The sequence below is a fragment of the Dromaius novaehollandiae genome, chromosome 4 (genome assembly GCF_036370855.1).
Source record: "Dromaius novaehollandiae isolate bDroNov1 chromosome 4, bDroNov1.hap1, whole genome shotgun sequence".
In the NCBI taxonomy this organism is placed as follows: Eukaryota; Metazoa; Chordata; class Aves; order Casuariiformes; family Dromaiidae; genus Dromaius; species Dromaius novaehollandiae.
Window position 1 is genome coordinate 78,689,748 of NC_088101.1, and position 21,735 is coordinate 78,711,482.

General features: G+C 36.7%; 1 protein-coding gene across 1 annotated transcript in view; it reads left to right on the plus strand.

Moving 5' to 3' along the window:
* Positions 1-21,735, plus strand: part of POLN (DNA polymerase nu) — a 108,660-nt gene that overhangs the window by 51,227 nt on the left and 35,698 nt on the right. The window contains exon 19 of the mRNA XM_026112781.2: positions 21,629-21,711. Coding sequence (XP_025968566.2) covers positions 21,629-21,711 — 83 coding nt within the window. The remainder of the gene's footprint in view (positions 1-21,628; positions 21,712-21,735) is intronic.

A 21,735-nucleotide genomic window follows, 5' to 3' on the forward strand; every position in this document is an offset into this window, starting at 1 on the left:
GCCATCTTTCATGGTGATGGGAGTTTACAGTGTTATAGTGTCCTTCTACTGATATGCAGTATCTTTAGTACAAACAGTTAGTTCTTTGACTCTATCTTAGTTGATTTTATTCCCTCATAGGTGTTGAAAACAGTTAGGGGAAGGAAGAACAAAATCAACAACAACCCTTTTATCCCTCTTCATCTCCTGATTTTCACTGGGTCTTAGTTCTGGGGCTTTCAACTTTGCGCAGCTTGTAAAGCACAACTGATATGCCAAATCTTTTATTCTGTTTGAAAGAATTGCACAATGCTGCTAATGGTAAATTTGGTTAGGCATGCTCTGCCAGGACTGTCTCTAGCACCTTAGAGATATGTCTCTCGGAAATCTGTTGGGTCTGTGTTTCTATTAAATGTTATTTTTATGGCATCTTCCCTGGTCAGTGGAGTTCAGTGTAGATGCACAAGCATGCATAAGCCCAAACTGTGTATTTACACATCACAGCAGAATGACTCAGATGTTAAAACTCAGTGTCATGTGCCACACCATTACCCAACCTAATAAACCTAGCTGGTAAGCGATCCTCTCTGCAAGACCAGTTAGTTGAGCTTTGGTATTGTACTGCTATAGCTAGCTTTTAGAGATAGCTAGTTTCAGAAGTAATGCAGCCTCTGCCAGCTTGGGCTTCCCTGCATTATGCTCAACTCTTTGCTGTAGATGCCCTCAAAAAGTTTTTAAGTGTTTTATGTTCTGTTTGACAGGAATGTCTTGAAATTGCTATTCAGATAAAGCTCTTTGAGAGGCTGGTGTTAACCAGGCACTTACACAAATTTCTGGTCTCATGTTTTTGTCTTTCAAGTGCTTTTTCTGCATGGATCTTGTAACCTAGTGTCTTTCCCTGGTAAGAGTCGTTTCACATTTTCTCAAGAAGATGAGTAGGAGCTGAGCTTGTTTCATCCTTCCCTCAGAATGCCCTCTGAATGTTAGACAAGACTATATTGTTTGGTCTCCAAAGATCCAGACCTGTGGTCATGGAGCCCACACAAGTACAATATGACTTGTAGGACAAAAACATTTCGAGGAATTCCAGTTACTACGAGGTAGATCTCTAAAATATTAAAATGTAAGTGAGAAGTCTTATTTTATTATTTACTATGTCTTATACTCACAATAATTTTAAAGCCTAAATAAATTGTTTTATAGTTGCCTTTAAGGTACTTGTAACTATGAAACAAGTAAATTTCATGCTAGAAGTTTAAGACTTAATTACAAACTTAATGAGTTTGATCTGCATATGGGAAGAGGAAGAAGCACTTTTTGCCCAGAAGAAACCTGACTAAAATAATGTTAAAGTTAGGAGAGCCAAGTTGTGGTGATACAAAATTAAGGCTGTTTAGGTTCCTACCTTTTCTCTCTAGAATTTCTGCCTCCTGACAGCCTGCTTCATAGTCTATCTACAGGCAGAAAGTGAAACAGAGAAGAGTCTTGCTGGTGGGCAAATATGAAAATGATTTCAATTTTCGGGAAAAATAATTACCACAAATTTCAGTTTTCAAAAAGAAGACTTCTTCAGGGTATTTATTCTTGTATGTGGATAAAAAATGAACACAAAAATAAATGTAAGAAGAAATGACACTCAATGATTATTTTGAAGAACACTGATAGGTAATTAACCTATTGGTTGAGAAATTTTATTTATTTTATCTAAGCTCAGAGACCAAATTTCAAGGAGGTTTCAGAGCATCTATAAATGGGAACCTTCACATGAACACAGAGTAAGGTCAGAGGAATGCTATCTCATTGCCTGATCCTTCTTTTATTATCTTAATCTGTTTAAGATAATTGGATATGATATAACAGCTTAATCTAAATAAAAGAAAAATGTTATCTGTTGGCCTTTTTGCAATAAGTCTCACCTGTCTTGAATCTTGGATATGTTTCCTGGTCATCTAACTTATAGTTACCCCAGCTAAAACAAAGCTATGTAACTGGACTTTACTGTTCACTCATATGTGATCAGTACTATTCCTACCATTATCCTATCCTATCTGTAATGATTGTCATATGCTATTACCTACATTAGCTTATTGTGAGTATTGTTAAGGCCTATTAAGAATAAGCCTCAAACGAGGCTTCTGTTACTAGAACACCAAGAATCCAGTACATTGATTATCTGTTCCATACTGAACACACAGTAAAGTTTAAAGGCTTGCTTCTACTTTTGAAAACTCATTATATAACTGATCCCAGCTACCTGCAAGATCACCTTGTGTTATGTTGTCATGATGTCTTATGACAGTTATATTCCTTTGGAAGAGCAGAACTGTCACCAAAGTGCTGAAGATGACGAGAGCTGTCTTGGCAGCTGTCTGACCAACCAAGAGATCCAACTGCCATAAGAGATCCAAATGACAGCAAATCTCAGAATAAAATTGCTCTCACTTCTTTAACTTAGCTTTTCCCACAATAAATGAAAAATAATTTTTGTTTAAAATGCTTTTGATGAGAGGGAAAAGAAAGCAATGGCTCAAGCTTTTAAGACAGTAAAATGCTAAGATTTGAATATAGTAAAAATGTATAACTAGATAGATCAATAAATATCTCAAAGATAGAAGTTGAAAAACAAGTTTACAGTCTTTTAGAGGGTCTTTGCAGTTTTTTTTAATTAGAGATACAGTGATTACTAGTCTCTCTTTCAAATTATTCTTTTTCAATCATCTCAGTAAGTTGATGTTCCTCTGTCATAGTATATTTTGGTGTTGATCACATTGGTCAAAATCCAGGAAAGAAATCTTAATTTAACTAAACACTTAAGCACATAATAAATATGTGGAGTTTGTTGTACCTGGATTTTCCATACTTTCTTGCCTGAGTGAAAAATTTCATTCTTAAATTGGGATAGTACTGTTTCAGAGTTCCTACTACTCGAGCAAATTCTTGTCTGGTTTTTGCTGTTCTTCAAATGTGTGGATAAATCCTTTCCCCTGATTCTTTACAGTTTGTATCAGAGAACTGGAGATCCCCAGTAATGATTAGTTTAGGTGCACCCAGCACAGCATAGTACCACACAGATATGCCATCATGGGTCCTGATGGTGGCGAGCTGAAAGTTCAGCGACATACAAATGCAGCTACGCTGTTCAAGGTTCTGGAACTAGCTTGGTCATTGTAAGCCGTCACTGTGTTCCAGTGTGCAGTGCAGACATCATCTCTGAGATCTGCAAACTAGATGCACTTCCTATGTTTCAGGTTCCTGAGCCTGAAATAGAATATAAAACCCAGGGTTGGGTGCCCAAGCTCCCGCCACAGTGCCAAAGAGTGCCTCTCAAAGAGTGAAAAAAAAACATAGGCTGACCACAAAACCATTTAAGAGAAGCTAATGGGAAATTCTTATAACAGAAGCTGGTGTTTGAACTCCTTAGACAGCTGAAACAGGATGCCAAACACAGCCAGACGGTTATTATCCAAAGCCCATACCTGAAGATAGCTGCTCATAAGTGTTCTTTGAAATAACTCAGCAGGATTCACTCTTTTCAAATGACTCAGCTTTTTTTTAATAGCTAGATACTTGAAGACCTTCGTTCAGCTTTTTTGTCCTGGGAGTATTCAAATCTACATCTGTATTCTGCCAGGAAAATACAGAGCAAGATTAGACTTCATATGAAAACTTCCCTACACCACGCCTCTGTCTTCTTGATGCTGAGATTCCGTGTAGCAAAAATTGCAAAGTTCAAATAATTGGATTTGTTTAGGTGAGAGAAAATATGATTTAGGAGAAACATGATAAAAAGATAAAATCCTGTATGTTGACTGGAAATAGAACAAAACATAATGGGCTTACACTGCTGTAAGAGAGGTTTCAGTTAGAGTTAAAGAAAGCTTTTGAATAGTAAAGATGGTTAAATATGGAGATAGGCTACCTGGGAAGGCTGTGGAATTTTCATCACTAGAAGGAATTAGCCAATTAGACAAATATTTCCAAGGATAATTGAGATGCATTCGAAGTCTATCTCACAACCATGTTTTTATGACCCCGTGATTCACTATGAATCTATTGTATACTGCTTAGAGCATTCAGTTTGGAAAGGGTTTTCTGTATTTCAGTCCCATTTTGGGGATTATTTCTGTTTTTTTTTTACCTAGTGACTGTTTAATGCTGTTTAGTAGTAGCTACAGGGACAAGAGACAAAGATTTACTACTCCCAGCTGAGTGCCCTAAATAGACCAGTGAGTTCTTTCATGTTTGCTTTCCTTCTGGACTCATGAATTATGCATTTCTTGTGGAACAGCAGTCCACAAATGATCCACATGATCTTGGAGGATGTCAAACCTAGCCTGTGGCCTGGCAATAAGATCATGCTTTAATTGTATGCTGCTGGGAGGTGGAGGTGTGGATGTGAATCCTATCAAGCTAAGAGAATTCAGTTGTTGTCCCTCATCTGGGCAAGTATTCCAAGGCAGTACCCCCTTCACCCTATATTAAGAAAAAGCCAACAAACCCAAACCTTACTTCAATTGCATTTTGTGTGAGGCCAGCTGTTATCAGTGTGAATACTGGCTCAGTCAGATCACATCTCCTAGATGGGGTCCTTCAGGAATCCCAGCGGTGTTCAGGTAGGAGAGAAATGCTCAGAGTGGGTCTATGATGAGCATGTGCACAATGGGGAATTTCAGGAGCCTATTGAACTTTCAGGAAAGAAGTGCAGAGAGCTCAAGCTCATCCAGAATTAGGGGGCTGCTAAGCAGGGTGAAAGGGGTTGGTTCACAATTTTGGATAAAGGCATCTACATCCATTTTTTTGATTTGGTCTAGGAATTAGACATTATGGAATTGCCTAGATAGATTTGTGAGAGACCATAGAGAGAGGAGAGCTGGCCAAGAAATGAATGCAGGGTTGCTGCTCTGAGGTGAGCGTCACCCCAATGGCCAAGACGTCAAGACTGAGTGGGTGAATTGAGCTTCAGGTATCTGCTTCATGTTTTAGTCTGTACAAAATCATTCCTGGGACGTGCTTTGCATCTAGTGAATGATTCCACTATGTGCAGGCACCAAGAAGGTATTACAGACATGTTTGAAGCCTTTAATCTGCTTAGACAGTTTCTACTTAGATGTGTTTGTCACAAATATCCTAGCAGATTTGTGAAAACATTTTGCCCTGACTAGATTGTAACTATGAGTGAAGATGTTCAAACACCTAGACTTTGTCTCCTCATAAACCAAGAGTTTCAAAGAAAAAGACCCTCTAATTAGGTTAGTTACAAATGGATTGAAGTGGAACTCTAGTACTTCCATATCCAGAAATTTAAGTATGGGAATATCCAACTGGTTCATCGAGTCTCTAGGAACAATATTAATAAATAAAACAAGGAAAATTCTCTTGACTACTGTATCTTTCTGAGATTAAATCAATGCAAAGTTAAACTGGGAACGTTATTAAATGATGCCTTTCAAGGTATTCACACCTTTTCTCTAAGCTATACATGCTCTCTGAAAAGGGGAGCAATTTGGAAGGACCCTCAGTAAATTGTTTACTGTATGATCTGATTGCAAGCATAAATCTATTACTACTACGAAATGCATATTTTCATTTCTGTGGGAGTAGAAAGAAAGTTGTCCCTGTGCACAAACTTTTCCATGTGGTAATAGGTGACCTAGGCATCTTCTGTAATATATCCTGTGTCACAGGTTGTCTGTTGAGCCAGAGTAGATCCAGTGTAGTGAAATCCATGTTGATCTATGCCTCAGAAAACATCCCTTTACAGATAAGATTATTGGACAGTTGTGACTTGTAGTATTTTAGCAGCTGTACTCTGTAACTCTTACCAGTTTGGAAATTCTAGTATATGAATCAGGGAACAAATCAAAAGTTTGACCATATGCATTGAGTTTTTCCTTACATTCTGCAAATGAAAATTAAGAGGGTACAGAAATTTCAATAGACATTATTAAAAATACTTATGAAGTATTCACTACTGTGAAGTAGAAGAATATTTCTAGTACAGTTCAATATATAATATACAAACACCTGAATAATCTGATAGCTGCTACCATTCCAGTATTAAAACAGACATTCTTTTTAAACTATTAATTTTTTACCTCTAAACTATAATTTAACATGTACACATTAACAGCTAATGGTGAATTATCCTAACAAGGCAATTAGTAGATACTCTTTAGAGATTATATTTTCTTTGATTATGCCAATAAAAGAAGTATTTGTGACCGTCAGTCATGCACAGTGCTTATGCTCAAGGCTAAGTTTGAAAGAAGACTGGAGGATTTAACAGTGGTCCAGTTGCTACTGTTTCACTCGGAGATCTGGGTTTTGTAAAATCCAAACAACAAAAAATTCCTTGCTCTTACATCTCTCATCTGCTTCCTCCTATTCATGCTGTTAGTGCTTTCTTTTATCTGATGGTGGAGAACAGCATGAATGTATGTCCTTCCTTCCTAGGTACTAGCTTTACATTCTGTAATCAAGTGCTGGACATAATAATTGCTCACTTGAATCTACACGGCTTTCAGAGAGTTCAAAAAATGGATGCAAAAAGAAAGGACGTTATTTCATTGTAGCAATGGCAGCTAGCACCTCAAATAAGAAAGTGTGTATCTATTATGGAATTCCAAGGGATTTATTCTTTACTACTAATTTTGAAAAACATTTCCTTCCATTTTTATAGCATGGGCTTGGCAGGCTGACACCGTAAGACATCAAAGTGTCTTTCACTTACATGATATATAACTCTTGCCAAAATCAGGGGAACTCAAACACTTGTTATCCAATAGTCTTGGGAAAAGACTATTATAAAACATACTGAATATAAAAGTCCAGCTTTTCTCAACTGATGTGTGGCTGGGATGATGGTAATAGCTATTGTGAACCTCTTTCATAAGAGAGAGACATGCTAATTTCAGAAATGCATAGAACTACTTAAGATTACTGTATGGGAAGGACAATTATCTTCTCTCCTTTTTTTTTTTTTAAGCAACTTTTTTCAAAAAAACTTCAACCAGATTTGAATAAAAAGACAGTGAAGAAAGGGTTTTTTTTGTTCTTTGCAAACCATCTTCTTCCAGAAAATAGGGAAATTTTATTTCATTACAACCTGACAAACAATAGGGAGCTCAATGAACTGATTGTGTCTAGCAATGGCAAGGTGAGCCAAGCTGTTGTACATTTGCACTTGGTCCTGCAGGAGTTATCGTGAAATAGGGACTCTTGTTTTTCCAGCCGCTTGGCAACGCAGGACGCTTCCTGACAATAGCTCTATCTGTTGATACCTTGCTTAGCTGTGAAGAACACAGGAAGTAAGCAGAGGTATTTTGGAGATTCCTGAATTAAATCAAAATAGGTCATCATGGGTTGAATCATACAATAAGATAGTGTACTGGGTCTGTTTGAGAAAGATAAGGTCAAATATGCACAAATGCTTGGTGGTAGGCCAACTAAGTATATGTACACTTCCCCATACCTATTTTATGCATCTTTAAATCAAGTAGATTAAAGATTCATCTTTAGCAAACCCTATCTGTTTTTAGGTTATTTTGCATAAATGTATAATGTAGCAAACATTGAATTCGGTTAAACTGCCTGCTCCCTTGGATTAGTGTTAATTTCAACCACAAATAACAGGCTTGATAGGAAAGAGCTGAAAAGATTAATACAAACTCAAAGACTTGAATTTAAGGCTAATGTTAAACAGCAGCAACAATGGCCCATAAATCAATAATGAAATACAACAAATTTTACAGAGGCAAAAATCACGTTTATAACTAAATGCTCTTTAAACAGATATGATTATTTGTTCTTCTATATTAGTTTTATGAAAATATTAGTGGTAAGCTCTTGAAAAAATCTGCATTAATCAGAAGGTGTCATTTGAGTGTTTATTAGATGATTAAGGAATAACGAAATGATCATGTTATCCAGGTGGACTTCTACCAAGAAGACAGGAAGAGCTTTAGCCTGTCCCTATTAAGAGATAAATGGTTGCAAGCTGCAACCACAAGGTCACACAGCTCCCTTTCCCCCATCTCTGTTTTGTTCATTGTCTAAGTAATGCGACATGCCATCTAGCAACTACATCTTTGTCCAAAGATTTTTTAGGTACTCTAGACTATGTCCTATACTTCTAATTGGGAGTTAGAATATGTGGTCACATTGAGCAGATATAGGACTGTGAAACTGTTTTGCAGTGGTAAGACAAATAACCAGCATACCTGCTCTTCACCTGGAAATAATTGTGGTAACTTCTAGACTCCTGCTTTTGAAGAGAGGGAGGAAAAGCATTCTTATGTATTATAGGGCAGTCACATTAAGCAAGTGTACCTGAATATCCCTGTTATTGGATAGTCCACATTTAGAAATACATGATTGTGTTGTGATCTTTCTGCTCTGAAGTTTGGCTGTTTAACTTAGCCAGTATTGATTTGCCGTAAATCTGGAGGTCGTAAATTCAGTCCTACTTGCTAGAGGCTTCACTAAGAGGTAGCACAACATTTCTGTCATTAGCATTGGATTACCTGGTTTTGTAATAATGTGATCATTTTTGAATTAGTTTTACAGCTTCTGCTTGTTTTTCTTTTACTGAAATTGATTCTGAAGAAATGATTGCTACAGTATTTTTAACTGGAAAATTATTGCTACTTATCAGTTGTCTCATTGTTTCCTTTCTGTTCTGATTAATGATCCAAAATATCTTTAATTTTGTATCTTGTATCTTTCTTTTCTATTCAGAATATTACTGACCAAAAGAGAGGGGCTAAGGGATTATTTCATATATGCAGTTTAGAGAGAGAGACAGATTCAATTTGAATGGGAAGGCATGCTCTTCCAAATCAAATCACATTCGGGGGCAAGAATGCTGTGGCAGTAGATCTAATTATGGAGATACTATTCATTATAGGTCTGGTGTTTAATAGTATCTGATCTGGTAAAATAATTGTGATTGAGGCTGTAACATTTGCAGGTCCTGCGGTTGTAGCACTGCAGAACTGAGAGACTGAAAGATAAAGCAGCATCCTTCTGGAGTCATTTCTGAGGGTTGTTCTAGAGAAATCTGCAAAAGCTATGATGTACTATAGCAGAAATTTGAATTTCTGTGAGAATAAATAGTCTATTATGGGAGCAAAAGATGCTGACAAGGTGACAGTTACTGTGAAATGAAGAAGCATTCAGAAGAGAAACTCTGGGAAAAGGAAAGGCACAATTTCACACTCTGGGGTTAGTGCTTGATAATAATAGGCCTGGTCTTATGCAGGAGCGTGAGACTAGAAGGACCTTTTTGGTCATAAAATCATTGCAGGTGACAACATTATAAACTCTCTTTCATAAATCAGTGGGGCCTCAGCTTAAAACTAGTTGCTTTCTTTAGCCCAGTTAATTCTATTGGAAAACTGTCCAATTTCCCATTCCTCTGCTGGAAATCTCCTTTTACTTTCTAACTTATTTTTATTCATACAGTTTACATACCCAAAATGTTTTCGCCAATATTGCCCATTAGCTTTATTAGCTCTCCTCCCCCCTGGTGTTTGCTTTGTATAAATACTTCAGGAAGGCAATCAATTGTGTTCTCAACCTTCATTCTTTGAGGAAACAAGACAAGATTTTTTAGGGTATTTGTAATCCAAATAGCTTAATGAACTAGTATTAGGAGCAGCTAGTTAGAGAACATGGAATTCCACGTAAGTTAATCTGTGTTTCTTGGCAAGGAAAATGAGCCTCTGTGGCACTGGCTGTTTCACTAAGCTGCTTTAGTTATCAAAGCTAACTTGTTCTGAAGCTACTTTTTGAAATCTCTGCACCACAGCACAGTCTCAGGTATATTTGTTTTGTGGTCAAAGAACATGAGTTAATTTTGGAACAGCCATGAAAATGGGCTAGCAGAATGATGGATGAAGCAAAGAAATCGTGACTTGAGAGGCTACTTTTATTCTAGTAAACTTAGTGCCAGGGAATGATCCTGATCGCTGGAATTCGATATCTGTATTGGTAAATTGTTAGAATGGCATACTAATGCTTCCCCAAGTGGTTCCTGGGCACAGTTCCTGAGTTAGCATGGGCCAGGGATTATTTCCACCAGGCTGTTTGGATGCAGCACCATGTTTGGGTGGTAAGAGAGTTTTAAAGTATGGATGTGGGGCATTGTTTTCTGGTTAGTCTCTGTGCTACAGAATATGTTTGGGCAGGTTTAATTTCTTAGTATTGACATCGTATCTCCTTTCACATGGCTGTGGGTTTTTTTTTTTCCCTCTACCTAATATTCTGGTAACCTGCTGCCATATCTGTTTCAAATTCATGTTTCTTAAATGTGGTAACCAAGCTGTATTAAACATCCCAGATAAAATGTCACTGCATTGTACCGCAGTACTAATATTTCCCTGTCATTATGGGAAATAACTTACTTGATACATCCTGAAATTGCATTTGTCTTTTCCACAGCTGCACCGTGCTGCTGCCTTAGTCATTCCATGATCATGGATTGCATTCTTCCTCTGTTTCTAACTGCTGATCCCCTACTTTATATAAAAATTCTATACTTGAATTCTTATTTGCAAATAAACTAACTTTGCCAAAAAAAAAAAAAAAAGTATTTTCTATTATTCTTTAGGCTCTGTGATATAGAACATTTCTGGAGCCTATACAGAAGCATGCAGTGCTTCACAATTGCTGCAGTCCGGAGGGGGCAAAATGGAGTCAGAGTGCTATCTAATTCTGCTCCTCCCTGTTGTGTTGGAGAATAGTTTGCTCTGGCAGGAATGTCTTAGAAGACAAACCTTATGTTCTCTGTCTATTGCAATTCTGTTTCCCTTTTCTGTCCTCCTGGGACACTCACATTGGGATCAGGCGGTGTCTGCTTGAAAACATTGTGAAGTCAGCTGTAATCATATCCTCAGTTTGTCTCGATTTTTGGCCTTCAAATATTCGGCTTAGTATATCTTTAATGGTGATGTTCATCACTGTTCATTAATTTTACCTAAATGACTGTAAGGATAACGATCTTGAAGAATCATTTTGAAGAACTGTCATTATTTAATATCAGGACTAATATCAGGACTAAAGCACTAATTCTAGATTGAGGTTTTCATTCCTCTCTCAGTAAACATCACTTGTGAAATATATCTGTTTCTTAATGAAAGATTATAGTAACTTGCATTTTTTCATAAGAGAAGAAATAATACTTACTAATAATACTCCTCAAAAGATTCTGACAGGAAACTATTGAAAAACCATGGTCACAGTCAGAGACTTTGCAATTGTATGCATGATAGCTTTAATAATTTTTATTTTGTCTTTGGAATTACATTAGGTAACTCAACCCCCCCAGATACGTTATAAATATCTATAATTTTAATTCAACCTAAAGAAAAAGGTCCACTTTCAGTTTATTGCATTTAGTATTACTTTGTTTAGAAAATTCAGTATTATATTGTAAGAGAAAATCCAGTAAATTTTTCAACAAGTATTATATTAGAATTTTAGTTTGAGAATAGGCAGTTGAGCAATGATGTAAAAGGAAAGGATTTTGAAACAATAGTACTAAAATCTTTTAATAGACATTCAGAGCCTCAAAGGCACATGGGTGCCTTCTTTGCTCTTCAGACACTGAAATCCCCCATTCAGTTGCCTTTAATATCCTCAGAACGGGTACCATAGAGAGATGCATACTTGCAAAACTGCCTAAGTCCTGGAATTATCTCAGAGCTACCAGTATTCTTTGAATCTAATTTAAGCTGCGGCCACAAAATGACCAAAGCAGAAATCTCAGGCCTGTCTGCAGAACAATTACTTCACTGGTAGAGCTGAGTTCATTAAACTAGTCAGGACTTGATACAGGAAACATCCAGCCATGGGTAATGAGTCTCTGGCAGGGATGTATGTGAACACCAAGTTTACACGTTCTCTTTGGACACCACGCTTATCAGGTGGTTGGATATTTTACAGTCTTTCCTGTTGGCGTTGTCCCATTATGACTAAAGAGCAGAACATTTATTAATGAAGACTTGAATCCGTATCCTGGGTAATTGCCCAAGCCATTACACTGTTGACTAGGATCTCCTTCTTTATTAGATGATTCTCTTTGTTTAATTTTTATTCATGATTATTATTTCTGGAAATGAGGAAAAATTTGAGAAGTGAACCAGTTTAGGCATCTTTGCTAAACAGTAGGAAAGGGTTCGTGGTTTAAGATTCTGAATAGAGGAAGGGACTTGCCTGGCCAGAAGAAAGACCCCAGCCCTAGGCTTCAGCTCTGGGTTAGATGCTCAAGCAACAACGGTTAGAAATTCCCCCTATTAATTCATTAAATTTCATTATTGATAAGAGAAAATGGCTAGAAATGAGCCTGAATCAAAATCATAATTTCAGATTAGGGTTTTTGGGACAGACATCTTCCTGCTGTTGACAGCATCTGAATATCCTAAGTTTTAGAAATTTCTACTTTCAAATCCTTAAATCCTGGAGAGTGTATTTCCTTTTTTTTCTATTTTTTGAGCTTTTCTGTTGAGATACATAAGATGGATCTAGATTTTGGCTTGTGATGTTTAATTATTACAGTAAGTTTTTTTCAAAGAGCATTCATACAGTTAATTAGCTATTGCTTTCCCCACCTACTCCCTTGTTACCTGCTCCCCTCCCCGGTAAGCAGTGTAAATGCTGAAGTTTAATAAAAGGGAGGAGATTCAGTTTGCTTTCTCAGAGTAAACAATTTTTAAGCTCTTATGAGTTCAGAATCTCAAAGTTGTTTTACTTCGGCAGCATAGCAATTTTTATCTCTTTTACAAGTTCACTTGTAGAAGTCGATAAATTGAATTGAAGAAATTGAACACTTGTCTTGCTTTGCACTCTGACAGACTGTATGGCAGCTTATGGAAATTTCACCTTGTAGTTCACGGTCCCTTAGAGAAGTGCAGTTGTGACATTTGTTTAGACTAGCAGATAAAGCAGAGGGAATAAAGTCTTCAGGAACTATTATGGCTTTTATTGTTAGAAGAGTAAACAATAGCTTTAAAGAAACCAGGTTGTTAAAAAAAATTAACCAGACAGCTTAATTTTATGTCAGATTAGAAGCTTATCATTGTTGAAAATTAAGTATCTTCTTAGCATTCTAGAATAAATGCAAAATAAAGTTTTACAGTTTTCACCACCACGGCTAATGCAGAGCTCTGAGAAGGGTGGACAGTCCTCAGGTGCTGGGCAGCGTCTGACAGTAATTTGGCTTTACTAATTTCATGGGGAGGATTTTTTGAGTTTGAGAAGTTATTTCCAAATAGTTGTTTTCATCAACAGTGACTTTGATAAAATACTGCATTTTGTGAAAATGCAGCAGAGCTTAATAAAGTGTTTCAATTTATGTCATTAATCTCAATTAACTTTAACTTCAGAGTCAAGCTAAATCTTGATAAAATTGAGAATGTGAAGGTAGATATTATAGACCCACACCACATCCACAGTGTTTTGAAGTGCTACACTACATTTTGACACAGTTTATAAACAGTTGCTGATGAAATAATGGATGGTTTTCATACAATATGCCTGGGAATTAAGCTAATTAGTTGCCAGGAAATCAAATAACACTCGTGGAAAGCACAGTAATATCCTGTCGACTTTGAGAATTGAAGAATCTTTCTTGTTTGATCTAAATCTAGGTCTAATGGAAAGTTTCCTTCTATCTTTTTGCAGAAGGTAAGACTCCAGTGCTTTTGGAGTTTTGATTTCAGACCAACTTCTTTAAAAAACAAAACAAAACAAAAAGCTTCTGTTTTACTTTTGCCTTTAAATCAGTAAGATCATAGGCATAATAGAAATTTAAGCTGTAAGAGGTGTTTTTAGTGAAGATTGAAAGAGATGAGATATGGAGTATCTCATCCTTCTCTGTGGAACCTATTGTTAAAGATCCTCTTACATATATCAGCACTGATTTTTTTTCTCTTTTCATTGTCTTAACCAAAAAATTCAATAAGTCTGCTTCTTTCTCTTAACTATGTAGGTGCACTTTGATCCAATGTGATGTCTCCTATTTTCCCCACTTGTTTTCCTGAACAAACTGTACATTGTTTTAACAATATTCTAGCTTCATGTTTAGTTCTGTGAGATGGCAGTTATACCATCTTTTGGTTACGTATTATGATTTTTGTTTCCTGTTCATTGTCATTCTCCTGGTTTTTGTGTAAAGGCTGCTGTGAAGGTCCATCTATTTGTTTATAAAGTTATGAGACCCCTAACTAGGCCAGGACCAGTAATTAGTTGATACTCTTTGCTAGAATTACCTGTATTTTCTCCCAAAATGGCTTCTGTTCCTCCTTTAATATTTGAAGTCTCTTATAGAAAGTCTTGATAAGTAGGTGTGATAAGTGAAGAAAATACTCCAAGAGCATTAGTTTGGATTTGCTCCCTGACATGCAGTTTCATAAAAGTGGCCTCTGAAAAATTCTACATCATTCCAGTTTGTGGAGACTTCTTAATCTGTTTCCGTTTGCTCTTTCAGTGGTGCTGCCTATCCCCATTGACGTTCACACTGGCCTCTGGAGATTTAAGCTAGTTACCTTGACTTCCTTTTATTCCATGTTTGTAGACATGAAGACTGAAATAAGATTGTCTGCTAGTTAGTCAATCCCCTTCCCAATCACATGACTTGGAAATAAATGTCACCTATCCAGGTAATTCACTAGAGAAGAGAAAACTGTAGGTGTGAGAAGAAAACCCTCTTTTATTCCTGTGGTAGTGAAGAAGAGACAGAAGGTGACGGGTACAGGTAGGATGTGCTCTCTCAAGCACTTCTCTTGATGTCGAGGACTTTCTATTCTAACTGACAGAAGTCGAGAATTCTGCCTTTTTAAGGAGAAATCTCTAAGTGACCTTTTCTGTCAAGAGCACTGAAAATAAGTATTATCTAATATATCTCCTCAGTATCACGTATCAGGGAGGTCAACATGCAAGTAAGTATCTGAGTAAAGATCATGGATCACTCGACTCCCAGACGAATCCTTCAACAAATTGTTACTGATGATAGGTAGAATTTATGACATGACCTTGTTGTAGTCTGTTTATCTGGTTCCCCGCTATGTTAAAATGACCCGTACAGCAAACTGCGAAGCAAGGCCTGTCTTTGTCTTCTGTGAAATACTTGAACGCTAGATCTCATGTCCTTTTACAGAACGTCTCAGAATAATGAAATAAATCTTCATACAATGGACTACAAAGGCCACTGAGGCAAAAGAAATTATGAGTAAACACTGGATAAAAAGGACTTTTAAAATTCTAAGGCACTTCTGGATGCTTAAAAGCAGTTTTGCAGGGGTTGTGAAGCTTTTCCTGGTGCTAAATGGTTATAAAACAAAATGCAGTTTGGTAGGTGCATACGAAGGGGGAAAAGAGATGCAATGACAAGTGTTGCAGAGCTGTCTGTGGTATAGAAAGGATGGCAGCAAGTTGACACTGCTGTAGCGTTTCACTCAAAGAGGTTGAACTCAACTAACCAAAGTGAGAGCTTATACAAAAACCTCTAAATGAAATAAAATACAAATTTAAGCTCTCCCTGAAGGGGAGGTTATGATCCTCTCACCTCTAATGTTTAAGTATATGCCCCTGTATTTACATGGATGATCCATGCCAGAGAGTCTCCCTTATCAGAAATAGCCACTGGGAGTCAGTTCTGCCTCTCGTGATGCTGGGAGGGGGGTCACGGGACGCATGTAGAATATAGATGAAATGATGGGGACTCAGTATGTTACCCCTTAGATATAGAGGAGGATGTGTGGGGTAGCTGAGGTACTTGTTAAGGTTTCCCAGGGCTCTAGTTTATTAATTCATTTTTATTGGAGGTGAGGAGTTTCTTTGTGTTATTCTGTAACCTTAAATCTCACTAATGTAAAGCAGTTCAAAGTAAAAATGAAAATAGAAGCATTTAGCGTAACATCTGAATCAGGTAACAGGTAAAACTGTTTATAAATGACAGAGAAATAAAAGAAACTGCTTAATGTGTATATACTTAGGTTGCATCAGAAAGACCTCTCTGTTACTCATTCACCTGCTGTTTTCCTCTGACAAGATGGTGGTCAGGATTTTACTGTTTGTGGGTGCCTCTTCCCTCTTCTGGAAAAATATCTTACCTTTATTGTCAATTTTCTAGGCAGTCTAGGCGAGTTTCATTTTTCAGCCTGAGGCCTCTCTTCTCTCCTTATGAGAAAGACAATCTATGTACTTTTTGTTTAGAGCATACTTTTCGATTAGAGCATAGTTGTGTAAATGCCTCTTAGATATAGAAGGAGTCATATCCTGCTGATAAGTGGTTCCTAAATAACTCTTTGTTTCAAGGAGGCATAAAATCCACACTTACTGCCCTCCTTTTTTTGGCTGCATCACTTAGCAATTTATTTTTCGTTGGACCTTACGTTCTGTATCAAACTGTACATTAGAACTGTGTCTGATTAAAAAAAAAAAAATTCTAGACTGGCTAATTGCATGTACCTTATTCCTGGGTCTTGAGTGAGACCTGAGGCAAAAGTGGTAGTCGTCTTTGGAACGCCAGTGGCTCCAGGGAGGCTGGTTCTCAACCTCTTCCTTATGTGTATTGTAGCAGAAGTTAACCAGGTAAGACTTGTTCCAAGATTTCTTCCACATGCCACTTTAAAATTGTCTTGAGAGAACTTTTTGCCTGGACCTTGTTAGTATTTTCCATTGGCCATGAAATAGCAGTTTTCAAAAAAACCACTTATTTCTTGTGCATTGCACTAGATTATTGTGTAGCCAAACCTTTCCATGTGTTTAGGATGCTCAAATACATTTTTATATATATTCTACTTAGCTCAGGTATAATCATGCTGATATCTTTTAAAAAGTAAGCTTCCAAGATTTACCTTCTGCATGATAAATCCAGTGGTGGTATCACTGTAAAAATGAATCTTTCTAAACCTTGCAGTTGTTGCTAATTACTTAGAATTGTCTGCACCAGTTTCATATGCCAATGCAAAGTTTCAAATACAAACTTAGAAAATATATGACCTTCATCTGCAACAATTAAATAGCAACAGGTGATTAAAAAATGACAGATTTATATACTTCACTGATGAAAAAACAGAAAAGAGCTGTAAAGGAGCAGTCATATGAGCAAATCTGTATTTACTCATTTATTTGACATTAATGACCATCTAGAAAATGAATTTAATGGCACTCCATCTCATTTCCCACATCAACAGCTCCCAGCCAGGACTTGGATTAATTGGCAGATGCAGGAGAGCAGCCAAAAGCTTCATGGCTGTTATGACTGAGCTTAGCTTGGCTGTAATGTAATGCAGATCAAGGCGATGCATGTCTGCCAGTTATTGTGTTTGAAGAGTTTGTTCTGCCTTTTCCTGCACATAAACAGAGGACTTCCGTCACCACACAATATTTCCCAGAAATGCTGAATTGTCTTATCGCATTCTTTTAAGATTGATTTCCTTCCACCTCTACCTGTTCTCAAAGTTTTATTTTGGCATTACTCAGATTTTATGGCCTGTGGTCCCCTTTGATTTTTTTTGTGTTCAACTCCTTTGTGCTGTGTATGCTAAGTTCTGTATACTAAAATTTGCATTTATTGATTCTTTTTAATATTCTGTGCAGATTTCAAAAAATCCATCCAAGTTGCTACCCTGTATTATGTATTAACATGTTCTTCAAGCTGATAGTTAAGTTTGTTTTTATCACAGATATGATTGCCAGATTTTCCTTAGGTATAAAGAAACTCAGTAGTCATAAATGTAAGATTTAATGCAGCAGAAACTCTTTGAGGTGTCCATTAGACCACATTAATGTATGAAAACAGGTACTGGATTTTGTAGGAATTATAGAAAATATTCAAGATATTATCTTTGCCAAGTAGTAAGTTACATCTGCAGTGTGTGTTTCTTACTAGCAGTTTGATCTTATCCTTCACTGTTTCTCTAGAAAATTTTTCTCTTTTTTTTAACTCTAGGAATTAGGCAGGTATTCCTTTTTTTGGCATACAGCCCAGCTCTTAGCAGAACCACCTCTTAAAGAGCTTCTATATCTCTGCTCTGACTCCATTTGGTCTTTAACAATTTTCTGCATACGCTAAGTTTTTGCTATCCTCACAGTCCTTTCCAGGTGTTTAGCTCTGCTAACTCCTTCCAAGAATAATGAGATCCGTTAACCTGAACTTGATAAGTGTCTTCCAGCACAGAAGTCAGTTCTTTATTTTACCTAATAGATGTGTATCAAGTAAAGTACTACAAAGCAAAGTACTTGCAAAGCAGTATTAAACAAAGGAAAGCAATGGAAAAGCAAATTAGAGTTATGGAAGTAGATTGGGAGAAGTATGCAGGCATGGACAGGAATTTAAGAATGCAGGCATGTAAAGGTGAAATATTGCACATTCGGAGATGTGAAGTCAGGAGGAATTTGAGTACGTTGATAATATTGATTATGAACTTGAACATATAGCTTGACTGAGAGACAGAGAAATGAGAAGGATGTCATTAAAAAGAAGAATATAGATGTTTCATGCCAGAACTAATGATTATATATAAGTTTTCAGGAGGACTTCAGAAACAACCAGTTCCCCCCAAAAAACCTCTGGCAAATTCATTCTTCTCTTGAGTCTTTTTTCTGCATCAATTTCTATTATGTTTCTATGCATTAACATTCTTCACATTCCTCCAGATACACGTAGAGTATTGAGTGAGCTGTAGTCTGCCTCTATGTCACTGTCTAGGCCTGACAGCTATGCCTTTTTTATGCCCATTCAGCTTCCTTTTTCAGAGGCAAGTTTATTTTAAAACAATGCATCTCCATCTGAGATCTATTTTACATCATACCACAATTCAGTATTGTGTATCTGCATGCATCAGATAGCTTTCTTAGTGATTATAGCTCAAAAATCTTATACAGGCGAGCAGACAACAATATATTTTCCTGAATATCATGGTGTTTCCATGACAAATCCCAAACCAAAATAAAAATTTTAACTTTAAATAGATTCTTAGAGTACTCTTTATAACAATATAATTCATTATCATAAAATAACAGTTTTGATTAATGACTTCTATTTGCTCAAGTGCTTGTGACTCACATGGCAATTTCTTCTTTTATTATTCTGAATTCTTGAATGTGATACATAAATTTACAAATACACAGAATGCCAGATTTAATTCCTCTCTGACAAGAGCTCAGATTATCCCAGTCTAACACATGAGGACGTGTTGACTGACCATTTTGTTTTTAGCATTACATTAAAAGAAATGTTTGACGTCAAGCTCCAAAATTTTAGTTGCTTCTTATTAATATATGTGTATTTTTTGAATAACTAAAGTGCTAAGTGATGATTGTGATTGCTATGATCACACAATGCATGTACATCAGCACTAATAACTGTTAGACAAGGCTTTATTGTGATTGCTTACTATCAAAAGACAGTATCCTTCTCCTGACACTGCCTATCAAGATTACGGCAGTAAGTCTATCTCTGTTTTTCCTAGTCAGCTGCTTTGGTATGAAGCAAAATCAGCCTTAAAATCCCAGCACTGAGTCTCACTGTGCACATAATCTTGGTCCAGTGTCTTCTTTCACTCTTAAAGCTACTCTAGAACCCCCAGTTGAAGAACCATTCCAGTCCTTCCCAGCAGGACTTTTACAGGTCTTTGCAAGTGAATGGCTTCCTCTGTATCATCACCTGATGAGTATGGATGATGTACTGCAGAACTTCCTGCCTCTGAACCCACTGTGTTCTTTCAGTTACAGTTCTTTTTTGGAGAGGTCAGCAGCTAACACGCTGACCCTTTGCACACCCCTTGGCTCTCAATTGTCTCTAGCCTCAGACAGAGGTAAATTTGTAAATACATCCTATTGCTGTACTCCTGTCTCTTGCCTTCTCCAAGCCCCCTGGTTCAAATTATATGATTTGGGGAAAATAACATTAGATTTTGTATTTTTTTCTCTAACTTCAGTGTTCTGCAGTCTTCTTTCTTCAGCTCAGACAGGTCCTCTGATAAGATCTATTTGCAGTTCTCTAGGGAACTCTTATCAGATTCCATTTTTCCTCCTGGTTCTGGGTTTCTGGCTTTCTCAAGAATATGAATAGTTTTCTGCCAGGACCTTCAGGAAACTCCTGCAGACTTTCTGCCAGAGGTTGCTTCAGGAAATCCTTGATAATGTCTAGTTTCCTAAATCTGTGTTTGATAGTTCCACTTGCCACTCTATCATCTTAATCAGGTACATTTGGGAATCTCAACCCACTTTATTCGAAAGAGCCATGACTTTTTGAAATGACACAACAGAAAAGGCTAATTATAAGAGTCTCTAACTACCAGAATGATTGATTTAAACATATTCAAAACATATTGAAAACATATTCAGTTTTATCTTTCCCCTTCAAAAAATCTGTACTTGTCTAAATCTGTTTGCACCCATGATCTACCTGTTCATTATTCAGAGTGCCTAATTATATTGTGTATAGGCTTGGGTAAAATCAGCATATGGGCCAAGCAAGTACAAATTTATACTTCTGTTCATTTTCTAGGTATTTGTGTATCGTAATAATGGTGAATGAAGATGCACAGAAATATGCCATTTTCTCAAAGCTTGTCAGCCAAATCTTTCATGACAAAGCATCACTCTGGTTTGGAAAGTGCAATCAAACCATCTTAAACAGACTCACGAGAAGACATGAGGAGACTTTCTCTTAAGCTGTACATATGACATCAATTATTTCTGATAGCAATTCATCTTTAAGTTCCAAAAGCAATTTGAGTAGGTATTTCTTTATGAGTAGATGATCAAGACTTCCTCAAAAGCACTTTCATTTAAACCAAAAGATGAATATTCTTTCAGTGTTGTCAATTGTCAATAATTGTCAGTTTTCTTTCTGAAACATTTGGATAAGAAAAAGTATCTGTGGCACATTCCTGATGACTGCAGAGTCCTAGTTCTTTATTTGCAAATTACCAAATCCATCAGCCCTTTGGTAGGATTGTTTAGGTCACTTGGTGAGTGAATGGGAACTGGGGACGATGATGCTTTGTTGCTAGTAAACTAGCTATGCTGGTCAGTTAAGTTAAGAAACAGCCACTGCTGCTTCCTTATGAAGCATCTCTGTTGCTGAGCTTCGTGAGACTTTTATCAATCATTTTTGAAAAGGGTTGGATATTCCTACTAGGAAAGTCCTATTATACCCTTTGTTTAAGTAAGCTTAAAATAATATAATTATTATTTCTATTATTAATTAATGTTTCTATTATAATAATAATAGAATTATTATTTTAAGAAAATAATAGAATATCTGTATACCTCATGTCTTGAAGAAATGCTATTCCTACTAAGATTTAGCTTTTCTTGTGGGTCAGTATTGGAGCCTCTTCACTGTAAACTAATAATATAGTAGAAGGAGTTTTCCCAGCCAAGAATTTGATAAAAAAAGGGAAAGGAGAAGATGGAGATTGAAGTTTAAAGAGTTTCACTTACTAGGGACTGTCACTGCCAGAATTTGTAAAGAAGTTTTGCATTCGCAGCCTAAGATGAAAGCTCCTAAGTGCTTCTGCTCATATCTTATAAGTCTGTATTTATTAAATTTTTATTGACTTTAAATACATTTCCTATGAGCTAACAATGTAAATTACTGTTAGCTGAAAATATGACATTTTGTTTGTTTACTTAGGAAGGAGATTCCGAGTGAACAAGTGAAGCAGGCTGACAGAGAACAGGCAAAGCGTATGGTCTACTCAGTGGTTTATGGAGCAGGTAGGTGTTTATACAAAAACAAAA